General features: G+C 52.7%; 1 protein-coding gene and 1 non-coding gene across 2 annotated transcripts in view; one reads left to right on the top strand and one right to left on the bottom strand.

The window, feature by feature from the left end:
- The first annotated feature begins 1,357 nt into the window (after nucleotides 1-1,357).
- LOC102443998 (uncharacterized) overlaps nucleotides 1,358-22,018 on the top strand; it is a 293,825-nt gene continuing 273,164 nt past the window's right edge. The window contains 4 exon segments of the mRNA XM_089771010.1: nucleotides 1,358-1,799; nucleotides 5,441-5,536; nucleotides 6,438-6,668; nucleotides 6,780-6,802. Of these exon segments, the coding sequence (XP_089627136.1) occupies nucleotides 1,401-1,799; nucleotides 5,441-5,536; nucleotides 6,438-6,668; nucleotides 6,780-6,802 (749 nt within the window). The 5' untranslated portion in view covers nucleotides 1,358-1,400.
- TRNAT-UGU (transfer RNA threonine (anticodon UGU)) lies at nucleotides 19,597-19,676 on the bottom strand. The gene is given in 2 exon segments: nucleotides 19,597-19,632; nucleotides 19,639-19,676. It is a non-coding gene; the product is annotated as a tRNA-Thr (tRNA).

Below are 22,018 nucleotides of genomic sequence, written 5' to 3'. Positions count from 1 at the left end.
GCCCCGCCTCCAGCGCGAGCCACGGACCCGCCCCGCGCCCAGACCCGGCAGCCGCACCCGGGCCCTAGAACGTTTCACCTCGGCTGGGCCGAGACACGCGGCACGTCTGCGGGGGCGGCGCCTGGTCCTCGCCCTGGGCAGGCAGCTCCTGGGAGCCCCCCACTGCCCCTCACAACCCCACCAGCCACCCCCCCCCACAGTTCCCCTCGGACCTCCCACAGTCCCACCTGCGACCATGACAACCCCCTGCAAATCCCCTCTTACACCCTTCCCTGCGAGCCTGCCCCACCACCTCTGAACCTACCACTTCATCCCAGGGTGCTTTGGCAGACACCCCAGTATGCTGGAAAGCCCAGCACTGAAGTGTCCCTGGCCTCTGTTTGCAGGACCCTGGGAATGAGCCATAGGGGGTGGGTCACTTGGGGAGTCCCTGTTCTGTTCATTCTCTCTGGGGCACCCGCAGTGGCCTATGTGGGCAGACAGGACACTGAGCTAGAGGGGCCTTTGGTCTGACCCAGCCTGGCGGCTCTTTTGTTCATGAGACCCATAAAGTCATTAATATCGGCAGCACTTTTGACAATGAGGCTCCTTTAGAAAGAGGCAGAACATCCTTAGTGCATGTCAGAATCAGGCCCTTGAAACATGGATTCCAACTGGAATAAGTGTTTGGCCTGTGAATTGATTTTCACTGGGCTTGGAGGGAGCAGATGCCAGCGAACCTCGATTTCACTGTCTGCTCACAAACTGATGAAAAAATCTTCCTATTCATAATAACTGAAAGCTACACACAGGCACAGAAAGAACTGAGGCTGCTTGAGAACTTAGCATTGAAGGACTTTCTTAGTCTGTTTTGAGAGTCACGTTGACAATTTGTAGTTTAATAATAAAGTTTTTACTGTTTGAATCTAAGTATCTGTCTCTGAATAGTTACTGTCTGAGCCAAATATTGCCTTCCCCTCCCCCTAGCATTTCCCACTGCTGTGAAAATTGAACATGGTAAAACCGTGCAACTGGGAGCTTATAACTAAATACATATAAATACTCAACTATTACTTTATCCGTCTACGTCAGACATTAAGCACAAATGAGTTCTGCACAAGCCTCACTCTCACTCCTTACACGCACAATTCTGGGAGCTGATCTGGTGGATTCTGGGGAACATGTGAGGCTTCAGGGACCCTCCACACCAGCCCAAGGGTGGGTGCCAGGGCTAGAGCCAGAGTGAGGGACGTTTCTCACCAAAGCCTCCAGGGCTGGGATGTCTCTGGCTTGCTCTTTCCAATCCAGCAAACAGCCTGAGTCAGCTCCAGAGAGGGGAACAGCTGGTTGTTGCTGGAGGTGGGGCAGAGCCTGAGCTCAGGGAATTGAAACTGATCTTGTTCCCCAGCCCGGAGGGAGCCATGGCTGCAGTGAGCCCTGTAAAAAGCCTGCAGGAGGAAGCAACATGTCCCCTCTGCCTGGAGTATTTAACGGACTCGGTGATCACAGCCTGTGGGCACAATTTCTGCCACTCATGCCTCAGCAGGTGCTGGGAGGGACCCGGCCCAGCTGCCTCCTGCCCTCAGTGCAGGGACCTTGTGCAGCAGGGACCCCCCCAGCCCAACAGGCAACTAGCCCAACAGCTGAGTCTACAGGCAGTGCAGGGAGCAGGCGGGGACGGGATGTGCAGGGCGCACCAGGAGGTGTTGAAGCTGTTCTGTGAGGAGGATCAAGCCCCCATCTGTGTGGTCTGCAGAGAGTCCCGGGCGCACTGCATGCACACCGTGCTGCCCATAGCAGAGGCTGCCCAGGAGTACAAGGTAGGGAGCTGCTGCCCTGTCTGCTAGGGAATTACTCTGGGTTTTAGTCACTGGCTAATTTCCCTGACTCTTCCCTGGCCCGGTGCGACTCACCAGCCAGCTGAAGCCTGCCTGGCCCAGGAGAGGCTGTAACAAAATAAATGCTCCAGTCAGGGGGCAACAGAGGCAAAATACCAAGTCTTTAAACATACTGGCTACGTCTAGACTGGCATGATTTTCCGCAAATGCTTTTAACGGAAAAGTTTTCCATTAAAAGCATTTGCGGAAAAGAGCATCTAGATTGGCACGGACGCTTTTCCGCAAAAGCACTTTTTGCAGAAAAGCGTCCATGCCAATCTAGACGTGCTTTTGCGCAAAAAAGCCCCGATCGCCATTTTCGCAATTGGGGCTTTTTTGCGGAAAACAAATCTGAGCTGTCTACACTGACCCTTTTGCACAAAAGGACTTTTGCCTGAACGGGAGCAGCATAGTATTTCCGCAAGAACACTGACAATCTTACATGAGATCGTCAGTGCTTTTGCGGGAATTCAAGCGGCCAGTGTAGACAGCTGGCAAGTTTTTCCGGAAAAGTGGCTGATTTTCTGGAAAAACTGGCCAGTCTAGACACAGCCACAGTCGGTAGGAAAGTTTTCTCTGAGATGCTGGATGCTTTTGAAAGCCAGCACCCGCTGGGGAAATGAGGGCCCGTTACCCAATGGGAGGTGCATGCAATCAGCGGCAGGCTGGCCTATGGGAATATGCTGCCCTAAGACTAAAGAAGGGGGGCTACAAGTGGCTGCTGTTGTTACAGATTTGAGGACTAGTATTTATGGTTATTACTTGTATTTGCATCACGGTCACCCTGACAGACCCCACATGAGATCCGGGCTCTGCACAAAACACAGCCAGGGACAATCCCTGTCCTGAACAGTTTACAGCAGTGATCACCAACCAGTAGATCTTGGAGCCTGTGACAGATGATCCTGACTAGTTTGGCCAAGAGGCAGTCAACTGCCAGCCCTTCAGCTGCCCATCCCCCCACTGCTGCGCACCTCCTGCCCTTTGCCTTGGAGCTGCTCCCCTCCCCCTGCCCAGGAGCCTCCTGCTTGCTGCACAGAGCAGGGAAGGAAGAGGAGGGACGTTGATGTCCGGGTGCCCCCCCCCCCCCCCCGTGTTCTATTTCCAAAGAACAGATGGAGGAGGCACAGGGCTTGGGGTGGAGGGAGTTTGCTGGCTGCTGTTGAGAGTGTTGCAGGCCAGGGCAGGGGTGAGATTAGCCCCATTGCACCACACCCTGGAGCCACCAAAATAAGCAGTGTCCAGCTGGAGCCAGAATCTCAAACCTCTGCCCCAGTCATCAACCCCCTCCTGCACTCCAAGCCCCTCTCCTAGCCCTGAGCTCCTTGGATCCAAACTCCCTTATAGAGCCTCTACCCTGAACCCCCTCCTACACCCCAAGCCTCTGCCCCAGGCTCAGCTCAGAGCCCCTCTCACACCCCAAATCCCTTAGCCCAAGACCAGAGCCTCTGTCCCAACCCACTGCCCCTGCCTAGTGAAAGGGAGAGAGGATGGGGGATAGAGGGAGGATGGAGTGAGCAGGGGTAGGACATCAGAGGAAGGGCATGAAGGAAGCAGGGTAAGTGTATTTGGGTTTGAGGTAGATCCTGGATGCACTTACATTCAGAAAGTGGTCTTGTGCTTAAAAAGGTTGGAGACCATGGTTTACAGTCTAGGTAGACAGAAGGTGGAGAGGGAAACTGAGGCACAAAGGATAGTGAGTCAGCCAGTAGTTCAGTGGCTGAGTTCAGCATAGAAGCCCAGTTTCTCCAGACCCAGTCTATGAGCTTAACCATTAGGCCATGCTGCCACCTCAGCCCCAGTGATGAAATGTGTCAGGAGGGAAAGATGCCTTGCTATAGGCCCAGGCCCAGCAGGGAGGGCAGGTTTCCCACTGGGATGCTGAACTCCTGGGCTGCTTCATGAGGGGTTAAACTCAGATGCTACGGCCAGCACTAGAGGAGGTCACTGGGCTGGATGCTGTGTGGGACCCCGAGCACCTTGAGCCCACCCACCACAGGACTCCAGGCAGCGCAGGGCCATGCCAGGCACCACTGGGATCAGACTGGGTTGGAGCAAAACTACCCCCAGGCTGAAGCTGCCCGGTGCTGGTCTGACCTGTGCCAGTGGGTACCTGGGCACAGACCAGCCAGCGTGGTTTTGTTAGTCCCACCAGGCAGCCTCTGGCAATCTCCCAGAATGCACTGCTACCAGGAGCTGTACCAGGGACTGGGGCAGTGGGTACCTGCCCGGAGGGCGTTACCACTGCAGAGCAGCGCTGGGGCAAACCCCAACCCTCCTGAACAGAAATCAGCCTTTTAATTAAGGGAGTCACTGACCCATCCCCAGAGCACAGGACATGCCCACGCCTGCCTGCCGGGCCCTCCCTCACTCTTGGGTGCCCTCTATGGGCCTGTCCCTGCCTCTGTCAAACCACCCCATCTACGTCATTATGCGTGGAGGTGCCACCCCCTCCTGCCCCCACCCTCACAGGGGTCCTGCTGCATCCTCAGTCTCCTCCTGTTCCTTTCTCACTGGACAAAGCCATGGCCAGGGCTGAGTCCCCATCGGGCAGGGACAGAGCCCCACAGAACTGGGACTGCGAAGCTTAAAGCCAGACAAATGGTCTCCCCAGGCCCTCGGATGAGGGGAGACTAAGGGGGCAACTGCCCCGGGTCTTGGTGATTCATAAGGGCCCAGGGCTCTGGCTACAGCTGCTACTGAGGCAGCCAAGGCAGCCAGCGCTCCCGGCCCTTTAACTCACTGCTGCAGCGTGCTGGGTGGCTGTGAGGGCTCTGATGCATCACGCTCCAGGCTGCACTGAGGGCTCACTGTCTCCAACCTTGCCCCTTCTGCCCTAGGGCCTGGCCCTTCCCAGAGAGCAGAGTCTTGCCACCCTTCCCCTGCCACTTTGTCCAGGCTCCCAGTTATGCTGTTGGCCCCCTGAGCCTCCCTCTATCTCATGGGGCTTGCCCTGGTGCTTAGCCCAGCTCTGTCCTACCAGGGCAGTCCCCAGGCCTCAGGGCTGAGCTCCCAGCCCCTGTTCAAACCCTGGTGGCTCCTGGGATTGGTGTCACTCTGTTGTTTAAATCCTCTCTCACAGAGCTGTGTTGATTCACCCTCAGTGTGAGTCCCGGCCTGTTACACATGGTGCCACTAGTCAGCGCACAAATCCCAGTACCACCGGGTGATAACTGAGATCTCTCCCCGGAGGCCCTGATGTCACACAGAGGCTGTGTCTAGATGGCCAAGTTCTGTTGGAAAATCTTTTTCCACTTTTCTTCTGAAAGAGGCTTTTCCAACAATTGGCCCCTCTACACGGGGCCAAATGTCAGAAAAAAAGCCTCTTTTGGAACATCCCTTCTTCCTTGCAGAACGAGGGGTACAGGGATGCTGAGAAAACGCGTCTCCTTTTCTGAAACTTTTTTCAGAAAAGCAGGTGCAGGCCTTGGATGAGGCAGAGCTTTTCCAGGAAAAAGTCTGCAGTCTAGATGTACCCAGAGATTGGGACCAACAGTCACTGGGGCTGTGAGTGGGAAACCGCCCCATTTCGCACCCCTCCCAGCCTCCCAATGAAACCTCCCAGCTCATTTCTGTTTCCTCAGGGAAAATTTGAGGCTCATTTGAAGACTCTGAGGGAAGAGAGAGAAAAGCTGCTGAGATGGAAAGCGATGGGGGAGGGGAGAAGCCAGGAGTATCTGGTAGGTGCCTGTGGCTGTGGACCAGCAGGGACTGGCGGGGGGAGGGGCTGTTTGGAGGCAGGCTCCTGTGTGGCCTTGGTGAGGAAGAGATGGTTAGTTTCTCCATGACCATGGATTGCTGGGTTAGATCCATGTGCAGACAGGCCCTGAGCTGCCATGTCAGGGGATGAGTTAATGTCCAGTCCTTGTGGGTTTCCCAGAAATCCTCCCCCAGTGACCTGCATGTCCCTGGGAAGGGCTGTCTGCTGGGTCTGCTCTTTTGCTGCACTAACAGGTTTGCTTCTGTTTTCTCCCCTGGCATCTCTGTCAGGCTGGTGCTGAATCCTGCCCCCTGCTGCTCTGGATCTGAATTCCCAGAGCCCATGAATAACAGAACACGTTGCCCATGGCAATCAGGGAACCGTACCTTTCAGAGAGACGCAGGGACCAAAGTAGAAGCTGGGAGAGATTCCTCTGCCTAGTACCCAAAGGGCAGAGTCAAATAATACAGTGTCAAATACCATACTGTGTCAGACCAATCGTCTATCCAGCCCAGTATCTTGTCAGCCAACATTGGCCAATACCAGATACCCCAGAAGGAGGGGACACAACAGGGAATTCTCACGTCATCCCTCCCCTGTCACCAACCTCCAGAGGAACAGAGGCTAGGAACACCATTCCTACCCATCCTGGCTAATAGCCATTGATGGACCAAACCTCCATGAATTTATCTAGCTCTGTTTTTAAACCTGTTAAAGTCCTAGCCTGCACCACATCCCCTGGCAAGGAGTTCCACAGATCGACTGTTTGCTGAGTGGCAGAAATGGCAGAAATCTGAGGGTTTTCCAGCAAGTTCTCCCTCCTGCACACTCAGCTCCCAAGGAAAGGTCCCCTGACCAGCCCTTTCCCTGTTCTCATACAGAAAAAGACACAAGCCAAGAGGCAGAAGGTTCTGGCCGAGTTTCAGCAGCTGCGGCAGTTCCTGGAGGAACAAGAGCGACTCCTGCTGGCCCAGCTGGAGAAACTGGATGAGGAAATTGGGAGGCTCCAGACTGACACTGTCAGGAAACTCTCCGTGCAGATTTCCTGTCTCAGTGAGCTGATCAGTGAGCTGGAGGGGAAGTGTCAGAAGCCAGCGAGTGAATTCCTGCAGGTGAGACTGAGGGAGAAATGTCCCAGCTCCCCACACAGAGAAGGGAGACTCCTGAATCACAAGTATATGTGTCCGATGGGGCTGAGTTTCTTTTCTCTCTCTCCCCTCTAGGATGTCAGAAGCACCTTGAGCAGGTAGGTGTCTCTCACTCCCCTCACACTGCACAGCGCAGGGAAAGAGCTTGGAGCTGATATTGTCACCACATCTCCCCAGGGCTCTGCAGCCAGATGGGAGGGGAAGGTCACAGGCTGGGCACAAATCTCTGATCAACTTCAGCCTGTGGCACTCCCTTGGCCCAGCAGACTCTGGAATTCCCCATTCAGGGCACAGTCTGACCTCAAGTGTTTCCTGGAGCTGTCACCTCCCTGGGGACTGGCTGCTCAGGGCTGCGGGGTGGGACATGGGCCTGTCACTGCTGGGCACTGGGCACATTCAGCCCAGGGCAGCAGGGACCAAGAGTCTGTCCCACCCAAGGGCTGATAGGAGACCTGTGTGGAATGGGCTGGCGAGGGGGGAGCTGGTGTCTCAGTCTAGTCCCTAGTGGCAGATTCCTTCAGCCCTTCCCCAGGAACCTCCTGTCCCTCAGCGCCTGGAGGCCAAGGAATGAGTTGGCCGTGGAGACTCAATTCCCCTTTTGCCCCCGAGCTGGTCTCCCCAGGCCAGAGCTGCAGACTGTTCATGGGACCTTTGAGGGGACGTTGCAGGGCCAAGTGCTGCGCTGCCCCTGCTCTTGGGCTGGGAGAACTGGAGGATTCGAACTCCAGGCCCAGCAGAGCAGCGACTCACTGGCCAGAGCTGGAGAACTGAGTCACTTGGTGCAGTGTCCCCATGTGACGTTGTCTCTCTCCAGGTGTGAGATGGGGCCGTTCCAGCTGCCAGAGGAGATTTCTCCTGAGCTGGACAAGCGAGTCAGGGGTTTCTCCTGGCAAACGACTGCGCTGTCGGAGATGCTGAGGCAGTTCACAGGTACCAAGAAGGGATGAGGGAGGGGAGAGTGAGCGAAGTGTCTGAGGCCATGGAAGAGACCGATGCTGGTCATTTGGTTCCTCGTTAGATGAAGCTTTGGTTGAATTGTGAGGTGAGAATGTCGCCCACTTGCCGTCCCAGACACTCAGGTGGATTCACTGAACCTTATTTGTTCCAAAAGCCGCTTTGTAATTACAGTGACCTTAGAGCACAAAATGCCCGACACACAGCCAGAAACATGGCCAGCTCCGTGCTGCTCTCTGCAGAGACGCTGAGTACACAGACCCCATGGCTCACAGGTAGAGCCAGGAGTTCACAAATTCTGAACCTCCCACTTGTGTCAAAGGGACCAAAGTGGGTGAAGTTACTCTGAAGCCAAAGTCTTGGCACGATCTGGGCCTAGGCTGTGACAAATGTCAGGAAGTGAATGAGCCAAACCCAGTGAAGTCTGCAGGGTGGGGGGGATGTTGAGGAGAAAGCGAATCTCTTCACACATTGTCCTGGGGTAGCTGGGAGGCTGCAGGGAGGTTGGTTCCTTTGCTGGGAGAGGCCTGAGTGAGAGAGGAAGTAGAAGGCTTCAGACCTTTTTACATTAAATACCTGAGTGTACGTCTACACTGTGGGACAAAGTCGAATTAAGCTACACAACTTTACCCTGCGTTAATTGCCTAGCTGCACTGAAAGTAGCTTAACTTGGCTGTTGGCACTGTCCACACAGCAGGCAGTGGAGAGAAGAGCACTCTGCCTCAGACTTACCTTACTCCTTGTTCAGTGAGGGCTACGGGCACCAATAGAAGTGCCCCTCAGTGCGATTAGCTGTCTTATCTCGACCACTAATTTGAACACTGGGAGATTGACAACGGCAGCCTCCATCTTCTCTCTAGTGTAGATACACCCAAGTGTGTGTCTACTATAATGAAAACCCAGGTCTGTGTGTTAGGATTGGGGATGTCATGGGCAATATGGACTTGTGAAATCTCACCTCTCTGCTCTCTTCCCCCACCAGACACACTGCCCGCTGCACTGGAGAGAGCAAGAGGAAAGACCCAGGGAGCTTTCAGACAGGGTGAGGTTTCAAGTGGAGACTGAAAACACCTTCCTGAACTTGTAGCTCAAATCACCAACCAAACCCCCAGCAATTATGATCCACAGAGCCCGCAAACCTGCCCACTGAGTGGTGAGGAGCCCCAGGGGCACTGGATCAGAAGGACGAGGGGCCATGTCCTGCCCCTCGTTTAAGCAATGGGATGGTTGGACCCTCCTCTTCTTACTATGGGCACAGTTTGTAGGCAGGGGGCTTTGCAGGCAGGGGCTGTGTTTTGTGTCGGGGCAGCTGATCAGCACAGCCCCTCCTTGGGCACCAGCCTCTGCCCTGTGCTGGCCCCTCTCAGTGACCCCACCCCAGATCCCCTTCCCCAGAGGCCCTGCCCCTGGCCAGATCAGAAGCCAGAGCTGGGCTCCCCCCATTGAGCCTCACTGCCCTGGGGGTGACTAATGCCCAGGCCCTGCTCTCTGGGGTGAGGTGGCTCTTTCCCGACGCTGCCCCCTCCCCTCTGAGCCCTGGGCGGGGGGTGGAGGCTGCAGCAGGAGAGGGAGTTTCCCTCTGAGGTTTAAGGCTGCTACCTGCCTCCTCTGCCCCCTCCCCCCCACTGAACCCTCCTGCTCTGGGCCTGGCCCTGGGGATGGAGCAGCCCGAGCTGGGGGCAGGAGGCTGCAGCCTCTGCACACAGATGAGAAGCTGATAAAGCGGATCCCATTGCCCAGGCTGAGGCGCTGCAGTGACAGCTCGGCTCAGTCTCAGGGCCCAGGGCAGAGGCAGCTCCCTGGGGCCCAGGCCTGTCCCAGCCACAACAGGGCTGCTGGGGAGGGTGATAAATGGCCCCAGCCGCCCCCAGGGCTGAGCTCTGCCCCTCACGCCCTGATTCTCTCTCCCCAGCGACTGTGACTCTGGATCCAGACACAGCTCATCCCCAGCTCGTCCTGTCTGAGGATCGGAAACGTGTGAGATGGGCAGAACCACGGCAGCGACTGCCCAGCACCCCGGAGAGATTTGACTCTGTGCCCTATGTGCTGGGCCGTGAGGGATTCACCTCGGGGAGACATTGCTGGGAGGTGGAGGTAGGGGATGGGCGATACTGGGCTGTGGGGGTGGCCAGAGAGTCTGTGAGCAGGAAGGGATGGATGAGCTCTAGCCCTGAGGTGGGGATCTGGGCTGTGAAGCAGTGGGGGCATCAGTTCCAAGCTCTCACCTCCCCTGAGACCCCCCTATCCTTGAACCCCCTCAGCAGGATCCGGATTTGTCTGGACTGTGACCGGGGGCAGGTGACATTTATCGATGCTGGTGCCAATGTCCCGATCTTCACTTTCCCACCAGGCTCCCTCCCTGGGGAGAGAATCCGACCCTGGTTCTGGGTAGGGGGCACAAAAACTCAGCTCTACCTGTATCTCTGAAATCAGCCTCTCTAGCCTCACCCACCCCAGTCTCAGTGACCCTGGAGACCTCTCCTGTACCCAGCCCCTGGCTCCTCATCTCTATGATGCCTGAAAGCTCCTCCCCACCTCAGGCTGGGGACAGGCAGAGGTGGGGCTGGGTAGGAACAGAACTAAGAGCCAGTTAAAGTCCCTGCAGCTGCCCTCTGCACTCACCTAGGAGATGGGCCTGCTGCTAGGCACATCTGGGGCACAGTGCTGCTGTAGTGCCAGGAGAGCTGCCTTATTCCCCCACTGATCACCCTGAAGCAACAAGTCCCAATGCCTGACATTCTGCAACCCTGTACTAGGTTGTGACCTGTTGTTTGAAACCCACTGGTGTAGGCAGCCCTTTGCCTCCAGCAAATTCTCCCACTGCTGCAGGCCCTGGGTTGTAGCAGTGTTCCTCATGCAGTACTGCAGAGTAGGCTGGACATTAAACTCTGGTGCCAAATGAACACTTGGGAGAAAGAGGCTCCTTGTTAAAATTCAGCGCTGAGCATTGTGGCAGAGACCCCAGCTAGTCAGTGCCAACCCTGGGGCTCTGGAGGGCTTGAGAGCCTAGGCTGCAATGACCACACCATTCCCTGGCTCCAGCGGCACTGATGCCATCTGGCTTCCTTGCAACTGTCGTGTATCTACACCCAAGTGTCTTAGGGGCATAAGCAGCTCCCTGGGCTTCTGGTGAGATTTGTGCTCTCAAGTCCCTTAGCTGTTTTGGAAACCCCAAGTAACCCATCTCCCTGCTCAGGAAGAGCTCAGTTACCCGGGAAAGCAAACAAGGGGCTAAATCCAGGCCTAAGGCAGCAAGAAGCTGCAAGTGCCTGTGACGACAACACGTGTATTGCAGGGGATGAGGCAGGTAGCACCAACAATTGTCTGTTTGCACTGGAGTGAGCATCTTTGGGTTTCTTTGCTGAGGGAGGTGGGAGTGACAGCGCCGGTTACCAGTGTGCAGGGGCACATGTGAGCTAGGAGGGGCAGATGACTGTGTTGAGAGCCCCACTTCTTTCTTCCTAATGTAGCCCCCAATCCAGCAAACACCATCAGATGTGATGGGCTCTGCCCGGTGCCAGCTGGCTGCTCACACACAGCTGTTTGCAGTCTTGGCCCCATAGTCACACCAGGCTTTTCTGGATGCACCTAGATAATGTGTCTCAAGGCTGCTAATTTTCTCTTCCCTCTGCACCTTCTGACTCTCCTCTTGCCCACGTTGAGTTGACCATTGATAGTTTTCAAGTATTGCAAAAGGTCTCACAAGGAGGAAGGAGAAAAATTGTTCTCCTTGGCCTTTGAGCATAGGACAAGAAGCAATGGCTTCCAGAGAGCTCCTTTTTGTGCAAAAACCTCTTGTGCAAAAGCGACTGCTAATCAATTATGCAAATGAAGCACGGCAATATTCTACCCCATGCTTCATTTGCATAAGCTTTTCTGGAAGAAGGCTACAGTGTTTCCAGAGCTCTTGCATTGGCCTCTTTGTGCATGTTGCTGCCAGGTTGGGCCCAATCACAGGCAGTGAAAAACAGTCACGTGGTGTTTCCAGTTCCTCCCCTAGCACCCCAAGAGAAACACAAAGAAATCCCAAGAGGAGCAACTAGGCCCTGCTTTGCTTACGCCCCCTCACTCCCGTTTCCCTCTCCTTCTGCCTGCCCAGAGCCTCTGCCAGGGGAAAACCATCCAACTGCCAGTGTCTCTGGGCTAGAAAATGAGACCGGTGGGAGGGGGTTGATAGAACAGGGCTCTTGCTGCTGCTCTAGGAGAAACCCAAAACCTGTACTCTGCTCCTGTCCCTGGAGAGACTGACATGAGGTCGAATGTCACAAGGATGATGGGAAAAGAATTATTGGGAAATGGGACGATGCCCCCAGAAGACACGGAACAGCCTGAGAAAGCAGCTGGATTTCCTATTTCTCATCCTCACTAGTCGTTCCCTTCAGAGGGGGGTGCTGGTTGTCTGTAGCTGTGAAAGGTTAAAAACCAATGAAGGGTCCTGCAGCACATTAGAGATGAGCACAAAAGACCATTAGAAACAAAAGATGGACTATGTAAGATCACTAAGTTTCTTCACTCCCTTGTGTCTGTGGGAAGAAAAGACACCTCCTTGCACAGAGACTTGTAGCTCCTGGGGTCCAGCCCTGTGTTTCTTCCCTTGTCCTGGGCCCATTTGTCCACATTCAGGGGGTGGCCTATTCTGTAAAAGCTTCCCTGGAAATGAGGGAGCAGCTAAAGTGACTCAAGGAGGATTTGAACCCACAACTTCTGACTGATTAGCCTGACTCATACTGAGTGGTGCAACTAAGAAATCCAACACACTTTCCAGTGTACCACAGAGCCAACATGTTAACCTTTCTATTATTTCCTCTCTGTACTTAGCAGCACAGCAATTGCTGGGGTAGTAGTATAGCCGAAGCCTGCATTGTCTGGGCCAAGTCAGCGAAGGATGGGGGCTTTTGGTTTTCTGCTTCTCTTCTATGTGCGACCTCCAACTGATTTATCTGTGGGTCAGCAGCCCTCCAACCCCCAAAAGGTTCCCTACCCCTAAGCGGAAGAGAAACCAGGAGTGCACTGGCAGGGTTTGCATGGCCAGGTCATTTTCTTTTCACAAAAAGAGAAACAAACACGGAGCCTCACAGACATGCCGGGTTCAGCAAGGAAGATGAATGTCACCAGGACATGATGCTCTGGAGTGTCTCTGCCTTGGAAAGTCCTAGGAGAGCTCTCTGGGGCTTCAGCCTTGCTCCCTTACACAGGGCAGAGATGATTTCCTTGAGTGAGAGGGGACAGTGAAGAGCAGCGGAGATATTTTGAGATAACTCTGGAAGCATCCACACAGCCTTTCCATTGTTTTGAAGGAATTTCAGAATAACAGATGACTTAGTTTGACTTCTGTAGACCTCATTCTATGAGGTATAACGCCTATTCTGAAATAGCTATGTTGGAATGAGGCATGTATCTACGCTCCACTGCTTCCATTTTGAAATAGCCCCGCACCAGGACCATTCTAACTTATTCCTCCTCGGTGCCTTCTGGGGCTCTAAGTCGAGATAGCACATCTACATTAGGGAATCCTGCCTCGGACAGAAGTTGAGGATTCTGTGCAATGTAGACTCGCTATTTCAGAATAAATGTTCCAGAATAGCATGCAGTGCAGACGTACCCTCAGTAACTGATGATGATGAAAGCAATAAGGTGAAATAAACGAGAAATGGGGATTTAGCAGGAGGGTCAATGTTTCTGTGAGGCACTGCCTGTTTTGGGAGTGAGAGGAGCAAGGAAGGAGATGTGTTAATGATGAGAAGGAAGAAGAGTTGGTAAGTGCACATCTATACACTGCAAGTTTGTTATTTCAGTATTATTTAGAAATAATAAGCCCTCATTTCAGGAGGAAAAACACTTCTTTCAAAATTGCCATTTTGAAATAGCAACAGTGTGGCAACAGTGTGGACAGTCAGCTGCTGCTATTTCAAAATAATTACTCCTCAGAGTCATGTAATTAATGCCCAGTGCTTCCTGGGGCTCTAAACTGATATAGCACATGCACTTTAGGGAAGCCTGCCTTGGACTAATTTCGAGCCTTCCCTGTTGTGTGGACAAGCTATTTTGAAATACTTATTTTGGGAGCTATTATTTTGAAATAACCTTGTAGTGTCAACATACCCTGAGTGAGTGGGGGTGACACAGGTAGGAGCAGCTCAAACATGCCACGGGGCTGGCCATGAGCCTTGCAAGGCAGCACTGACATCACAAGAGCCTTTTGCTGCAATTTAGCTCATTGGTTGGGAGGTAGTGACCTCATAGAGAGACAATAGCAACAGCCAGGTGGGACAGGCTGCAGGGCTGTGCCAATCTCAGTGACTCCCACTGCCTGGCATCTCCTTTGTGAGGTTACCCTTTGAAGGCAGAAGGTCACATCTGGCAGGGTCTCTGTGAAGATTTCCCCAGGCTGCTGCAGGCAGTGTTATAGGAGAGGCTAGCACTGAACTGAAGAGAGCTCTGGGAGAGAGGGTTGCAAATATCTGAAGCAGATGGGATTTGAACCTACACATGCAGAGTACAATGGATTAGTAGTTCATCATCTTAACCACTCAGCCATCTCACTTAGGCTATGAAAGCTTTTTTCAAACTATCCAAAGTCATCGCTGCTGGGAACCTTTGTGCCACTCGCTAGCTGGCCAAGGACACTCAGGCTGCGTCTAGACTGGCATGATTTTGCGGAAATACTTTTAACAGAAAAGTTTTTCTGTTAAAAGCATTTCAGCAAAAGAGTGTCTAGACTGGCACGGATGCATTTGCGCAAAAGACATCTTGAGCAAGAGGGCTTTTTCCCGAGTGGGAACATCAAAGTATTTGCATAAGAACACTGACAGTCTTACATTAGATCGTCAGTGCTCTTGAGCAAATTCAAGCAGCCAGTGTAGACAAGTGGCAAGTCTTGCCCGTCTAGACACACATGTAGTGTGCTGACACCTGCAATTTCCCCCAAAAAGGGGAGACTTGACTGCACAATTTATGGTAGTGGGGGATTGCATTTGTGCTTTCCCCTGGGCTACGTCTAGACAGGCATGATTTTGCAGAAATACTTTTAACGGAAAAGTTTTTCCGTTAAAAGTATTTCCGCAAAAGTGCTTCTAGATTGGCACGGATGCTTTCGCACAAAAAGTGCTTTTGTGCAAAAGCATCCGTGGCCAGTCTAGACGTGATTTTGTGCAAGAAAGCCCCAATCACCATTTTAGCCATCGGGGCTTTTTTGTGCAAAACTGTTCTTCCCTGTCTACACTGGCCCTCTTGCACAAGTATTCTTGCGCAAGAGGGCTTTTTCCGGAGTGGGAGTGTGAAAGTATTTGCGCAAGAAGCACTGATTTTGTACATTACAAAGTCAGTGCTTTTGCGCAAATTCAAGCGGCCAGTGTAGACAGCTGGCAAGTTTTTGCGCAAAAGCGGCTTGCTTGTCTAGACATACCCCTGGTATTTGCTGTGAAAGAAAGAAACAGCTGTTCTCTGTCTAGGTTTTTGTTACTGCTGTTTTACAGCATTTTTTTCTGTCAATTTATGTGGGCAGGAGCTCTCTGCTCCTACTTGTCTGGAAACTGTGAGGCTGCATCTACACTGTTGGCTTCTGGTGCAAGAACTCTTTTGTGGAACAAACTTTGGCTGTGTCTACACTGGCGTGATCTTGTGCAAAAGTGGCCACTCTTGCACAAAAACTTGCTGCCTGTCTACACTGGCCACGTGTTCTTGCGCAAGTAAACTGAAGTTCTCATGTATGAAATCAGGGCTTCTTGAGCCAGAACTCTGATGCTTCCACTCAGGAATAAGCCCTTTTGCGCAACTGTTCTTGTGCAAGAGGCCAGTGTAGATAGGCAACATGAATTTCTTGCACAAGAAAGCCCGATGGCTAAAGTGGCCATTGGGGCTTTCTTGCGTGTCTACATTGGCATGGATGCTCTTGCGCAAAAGCACAGCTCTTGCAGAAAAGCACATGTCAGTGTAGATGCTCTCTTCTGGAAAAGTTTTTACAAAAGAACTCTTCTGCAAAAGAGTTTTTGTGCGAGAACCTGCCAGTATAGATGTAGCCCTTGTGCAAAAACTCTTCTACAAGAGAGCGTCCACACTGCCATGTCCTGTTGCACAAGAGATGTACGTTTGCACAAGACCATCCACGGCAGTGTGGACACTCTCTTGCGCAAGAAAGCTCTGATGGCCATTTTAACCATAGGGGCTTCTTGTGCAAGAAATTCATGTTGCCTGTCTATACTGCCCTCTTGTGAAAGAGCTCTCATGCAAGAGGGCTTATTCCTCATAGAGAAAGGAGTAACTCTTCTGGAAGAAGCCCTGTTTTACAACTCTATACTGCAAATGTACTTGTGCAAGAACGCTTGTGCAGTGTAGACAGCAGGCAAGTTTTTCTGCAAGAAGAGTTGTTCTTGTGCAAGAAGCTGCCAGTGTAGATATAGCCTGAGAGGCTGGCTTCCCTGACTATTTCTACACTGGTGGGTTCCTGTGCAAGCAATATGCATTTGAGGCTAAGCATGGACTATCACTGTGCCTCAAATGCATACCTAATGAGCTGCCATTTTCGTGGCATGGGGGTTTGTGCAAGAAGGAGCTGTCTACACTGCCCCTTCATGTGCATGGAAACCCTTTGGCTATTGTGACGGGGCGTCCCCGGCCGTCCCTGGGGCGCCGCCGAGCAGGCATTCCTGGGGGTAAGGGGGGGGCCCTGCCGGGGTTGCGCGGCATGCACGCGGGCCGCGCCGGGGCAGGGAAAGCCGGCCGCCCCCCCCCCCCCGAAGCGGTAGCGCCGTGGCGGCCGACGCGGTGGTAGCGGGGCGGCACTTCCCTGCCTGGAGTGACAGGGGAGCCGGCCAATGAAGAGACAGGACGGGCGATAGGGGAGGCGCCCGCCCGGTGACGTGAGCAAAGGCGGATGCCCGGCGGGAGATTTAAGATGGACCCCCGTCCGCTCGGGGGGGGGAGAGAGGAGTCAGGCGGCAGCCGTGAGGGGGCTTGTCGCCAAAGAGGCGGAGGTCGGAGCGAAACCACCTCCCTTTGAGCCCGGCCACGACAGTCCTCTGGGCTGGGAAGCCCGCCCAGAGCAAGATGCGGACATACGGACGCTCGAACGCCAGCCTGACGGACGAGCCCAAGGTGACCGCCCCGAGGCGAGGGAGGAAGGGCGCCAGAGGAGGGAAAGGAAGCAGCCCAGGGCAGAGCTCAGTGGAGCTGGCGGGCTGACGCGTTTCGGCATGGAGCCCCGTCAGCCGGACCGGAGCTAAATACCTCCGTGTCCTTAGGGCCCTGGGCTGGGGCCCGTGAGTGAGGGTGGGCCCGGGCCCCCCTTTCCTTCCCCCCTCCATAAGGAGGGGAGAAACGTGTGAGCTGGTGACCGGCCGTGCGGCTGCACAAGGCACGACCGACAACCCGCATTCCCCGTCTTGAAAGCGGGAAGACTAGACATTGAGTGGGAATCAAGCCCCCACGGTACGGGGTCAGAGGACCCCGAAGCGGGGGTCGGTGGGGTCCCCCCTTGTACAGCTATGTCTACGCTGGCGGATTATTGCGCAATAATGACTGTTCTTCTGGAAAGCACCCACACTGCCCACCTGCTCTTGTGTGAGAAGATTTACAGTATGGAGTGGTAAGAGAGGGCTTTTTGCACAAGAGTATGCTCTTTTTTAACAGGTGTAAGCCCTCTTGCGCAGGAGCTCTTGCACAAGAGGGCAGTGTGGACGCTCGGCAGGGATTTCTTGCCCAAGAAAGCCCTATGGCTGAAACGGCCATTAGAGCTTTCTTGCACAAGAGAGCATCCACATTGCCATGGATGCTCTTGCACAAAAGCACAGCTTGCACATGGCAGTGTGGACATGTTGTTGCACAAGATGTTCTTGTGCAAAAAGCCGCCAGTGTAGACACAGCCTTTTTGTGCAAAGCTGTTTCGCTGCTTAATTTCAAGAGGCATTTTCTTGTGCATGAAGGAGCAGTGTGATATTCAATGCTTAGCCTCATTTGCATATTGCTTGTGCAAAAGAACCTGTCAGTGTAAACATAGCCCCTCTGCTTTCTGTCTAAGCTTAAAAATTTTTCTGTGAAGCAGGGAGATTCTAGCGCCTTCCTAGGCAAGTGAGTCTGAATCCTGCACCACGACTTCAGTGGGACCTGCTAGTGAGGTGTTGGTTTGCTGCAAATCCTTGGTAATGCCAGTGTTTGGCTTCCTTGGCTGTATCTACACTGCACGTTGTTGCGCAATAAGATATGCAAATGAGGCATGGGGATGAATATTGCCACACCTCATTTGCATACCTAATGAGCTTTTGCACAAGGAGCTGTCTGCACTGCTCCTTCTTGCACAAAAAAATCTTCTTGTGCAGCACCATTATTTTCAGGAACCCTCCTGCCACTTGCATGAAAATCCAGTTCTGACCACTCTCCGAGTGGCCAGTGCCTGAGGGGATCCAACATGGATCCCCAGGTCACAGATCAGAGGCACCATTTAGTGGCCCCAGTTACTGACCTAAACACTGTCATAATACTATGGCTATGGCTACACTGTAGCCTTCTTGTGTAAGAACTGTTTTGCGCAAGAGTTCTTTTGCAAAAGGTCTTCCACAAAAGCACATCCACACTGTCAAGTGCTTTGCACAAGAGATGTGCTTTTGTGCAAGAGGTCCATGGCAGTGTGGTTGCTCTCTTGCGCAAGAAATCTCTGATGGGCATTTTAGCCATACGGGTTTATTGCACAAGAAATTCATGTTGCCTGTCTACACTGCTCTCTTGTGGAAGAGGGCTTATTCCTTGTGGGGAGAGGAATAACTCTTCTGGAAGAAGCCCTGTTTTCTAAGGCTGTAGTGCAAATTTACTTATGCAAGAACACTCGTGCAGTGCTCTGCTCGTTTTTGTGCAAAACTCCTGCCTGTAGCCTAAGGGTTTGTATTGATTGAAAGAGTTCACATACAATGGAAATGTGAATGTCTCCATTAAATAGACACTCTCGCAGGGAGCGCTCAGATTTGAACCAAGGATTATGTACTCAGCAGTCAAACACCATGCCACTGAGCTACAGCCCCATTCAAAATAAGTGTCTGCAGCCAATATTGAGATGTGCGTAGAGAACGAGAGGCTTTTGTAGAACACACATCTCAGGTGGGACGGACCCTCACTGACTCCAGGTTATGACTGGTAGTAACAAGGAGTTTGTCCTGAAAGCAGCCGAACTGGGGCAGGACAGAGGTTATTGTCCACACAGAAAAGTTCTTTTGGAACAATGGCCATTATTCCAAAATAACAATGTGAGCGTCTACACAGCAATTCCGTTATTTTGAAATAACTCTGAAATAATGGACGGCTATTTCTGACTTCTGTAATCCTCAGTGTACAAAGATTAATGCCTATTCTAAAATAGCTATTTTCAAAATGATGCGTGTGTGTAGATGCTCCACTTCTTCTATTTCGAAATAGCCCCTCCCCAGGGCCATTCTAAGTTATTCAACTTGGGCTCTAAATCAAGGTAGCACATCTACATTAGGGAAGCCTCCTCGGACTCATTTTGAGGTTTCCCTGCAGTGTAGACATGCGATTTTGAAATAAGCAAAGCTTATTCCATAATAAATGTGCAGTGTAGATGTAGCCAGAGAGTCCTGAGAGATGAAGCAGCTGGAGGGAAGCCAGGAGTGCAGAGGCCAGCCTGAGAACTGAGGGTCCCAGGTGTCTACCCCAGCCATTCTGTCTAGGTCCCATTGTGTAAGGAACAGTATTCATGACTCTGAGTCTTGCCATCTGAGTTCAAGTCTTAGTAGACCCTGCGGGGCCTGGGGTGGTTGCTAGGAGGTCCTTGTGCTCCATGCTTTTTGGCTTCCCTGTCCTGAGGTTCACTAAGGACCTCGGATTCTGGCCACCCAGCATTCACTCTGAAGAGGCCATAATATGTGAGGGGGAATCCCAGCTCCCACCGCGTTCACTGGAAGGGGACAGCCCAGCAGGGACTAAAAAAAATCACTGCTCCAGGTGAGGTTTGAACTCATAACCTCAGCATGTCTCCTACAAGTACTGTGCACTGACCCATTGCGCCACTGGAGCAGCTTTGCTAAATACTTCTTCAAGGTCCTTAGATTGAAAAAGTCAAGAAGCACAAAGTGGAATTGAACAAGTGGGGCAAGAAGATCAATTATGAAGGATTTGCACAAACGAACACCTCACCAGTAGGTCTCACTGAGATTTGAACTCAACTTGCAGGAGTCAAAGTGCTGCTGTGTGCCTGAGGCTCTCAGCTAGTTGATACCCTATTCTCCTTGCTTGCTCCAATTGACTGCTTCACCTCTCCAGACCCTGCCCCATCTGCATGTGGCCTCATGGGAACAATCTGGCTCCCTCACCGGCAGAGGAAGTTGAAATGTTGCCATGTGTTACACGTGTTGGCACCACACAGACACCAGCCTTGTGTCCCCCTGCCCTGAGCTCCATGGGACAGGAAAAAGCTCCAGAAGATGGTTTCCTGGATCAGGAGCGGCCTGAGGCCGGCTGCAGCAGCTAGCGCCATAGGCAGGGAGCTGTCTGCGATGCCCCTGCCTGCACGGCCATCAGTGGCCGTGACATCATCACGGGTGCCTGGGCCAGCAGCGCCCTAGGCAGCTGCCTAGCTTGCCTAGGCTCACGGGCCACCCCTGCCTGGGATCATGTCTCACATTGATTCAAAGGTTGTGGGAACCCAGACCCACCCTGCAGCCAGGAATGCAGGTTCCTAGAAGCTCCCCCTGAGAAAGGACTCAACTGAGGGGTCAGGAAGAAGCTGGGGAGAGATGAGTGTCAGAGGTTTTTGGGTGGAAGAGTGCAGCTTCTCGGCTCTTGGGCTAAATTCAAGAGTGGCAAACAAGGAAGTGGCTACTGGACGCTCTGCATGGCCATTCCTCCCCAGCTGGACATGGTTCTTGTTCTTCTGCATGGAGACCATGGAGACCAACAACTTGCCAATGGGCATCCAGAGCACACCCTCATTGAACTGATGGGAATAGAAACCAGACACACAGGTTTGAACTGGTTTCAGCTGAGGGACGAGTTTGTCTGGTTTATGTGCATTGGCACTGGAAAGCATTATGAGTCTGTTGTCATTTTAAGAATCCCTGTACAACAGAAATCTAAACTGTGATACCATTGGAGATGCAATTGTTCCATTTAAGATGATCAGCTTTTAAAGGGGGTACCTGGAATTGAAGCAAGGACCACTTGAGCTGCAGTGAAAACCACCCCATACCAATCATGCCTTTGCGTCCAGTGGTGGGAAATTAGCATCTGGCTGCACTGTCTGCAAGAGCAGGTGGTGTTTCGCACACATGGTGGGGGGAGGACCACCACTATACCACCAAAGCAGGCAGCTGTAGCGTGTGGGAAAATTAGGGAGGTGGGGAAGTGGCTGCTGGCTGCTCTGCATCGCCCGGGGATCCGGCCCAAGAGCTGTCCTCGTTTTTTTTTGCCGTAAAGCATTGCTTCTCGGCCGTTTGGCTAAGACTGAGCATTTCCTTCCTCTCAGAGAGCCATGTCACAGGCACAAGACCCCTCTGGTGTTCCAGGGACACATCCCAGGACCAAGCAAAGAGCAGCAAATGCCAGGCACTGTCATGGTTTGGGCCACAGATAAAGTCCCTCTTGGAGCTGTGGTTGAAGGAGGCGTCTCTGCAGGCCCTGCAGTCCAGGCGGAGGAACGTCGATATTTATGGCTGAGTGGTTGATGGCCTTGCAAAGAAAGGTTATCTCCGGTGCACCACAGACCAAGTCAGAGCGAAGGCTAAGGAACTGCGGCAGGGTTATATCAGGGCCCATGAGGAACTGAACCAAATCCTGGGGGCTGGGAAACCGTTGTGTCAAAGGATCATTGTGGAGTTTGAGAGGGAGACACCTGGGTAGCAGCAGCTGCAGCTTCAGAATGATGTTAGCTTTCTCTAGCTCTTAGGTGGGAAAAGTCACTGACCTCTAGTAGAACCCAGGAGGGGGACACTGACTGAAATTTCCATCCCCATAGGAGAGCAGAAGCAAATGAGTCTATTCCCCCAACCAAGAGAGGAGGGGGGAAAAAACCCTTCAGTATCTGATTGTCCCCCTTCTGCACTATGTAGCTTCCTGTCGTTTGGCATCAGCTCTGTGATGGGACAATAAAAGCATGTCTACATTAGAATGTTATTTTGAAATAAAGTGCCTGTCTACACAGCAAGCTGTTATTTCAAATTAAGTACAAGTTGGCAGACTTCCTACTCTGACTCCAGTAACCCCCATTTCATGAAGAGTAAGGGAAGTCAAAGGGAGAGTTCTCTTCCTTCCACTACCTGCTGTGGACGGTGCCAAAAGCAGAGTTAAGCTATTTCGACTTCAGCTACACAAACAAGTAGCTGAAGTTGTGTATCTTAGTTTGACTTTTGCCCTGCTGTGTA

This window comes from Pelodiscus sinensis, chromosome 19, assembly GCF_052426305.1.
Source record: "Pelodiscus sinensis isolate ZL-2025 chromosome 19, ASM5242630v1, whole genome shotgun sequence".
In the NCBI taxonomy this organism is placed as follows: domain Eukaryota; kingdom Metazoa; phylum Chordata; order Testudines; family Trionychidae; genus Pelodiscus; species Pelodiscus sinensis.
Note: the sequence above shows the minus strand (reverse complement) of the source record. Positions and strands in the feature narration are given on the sequence as shown.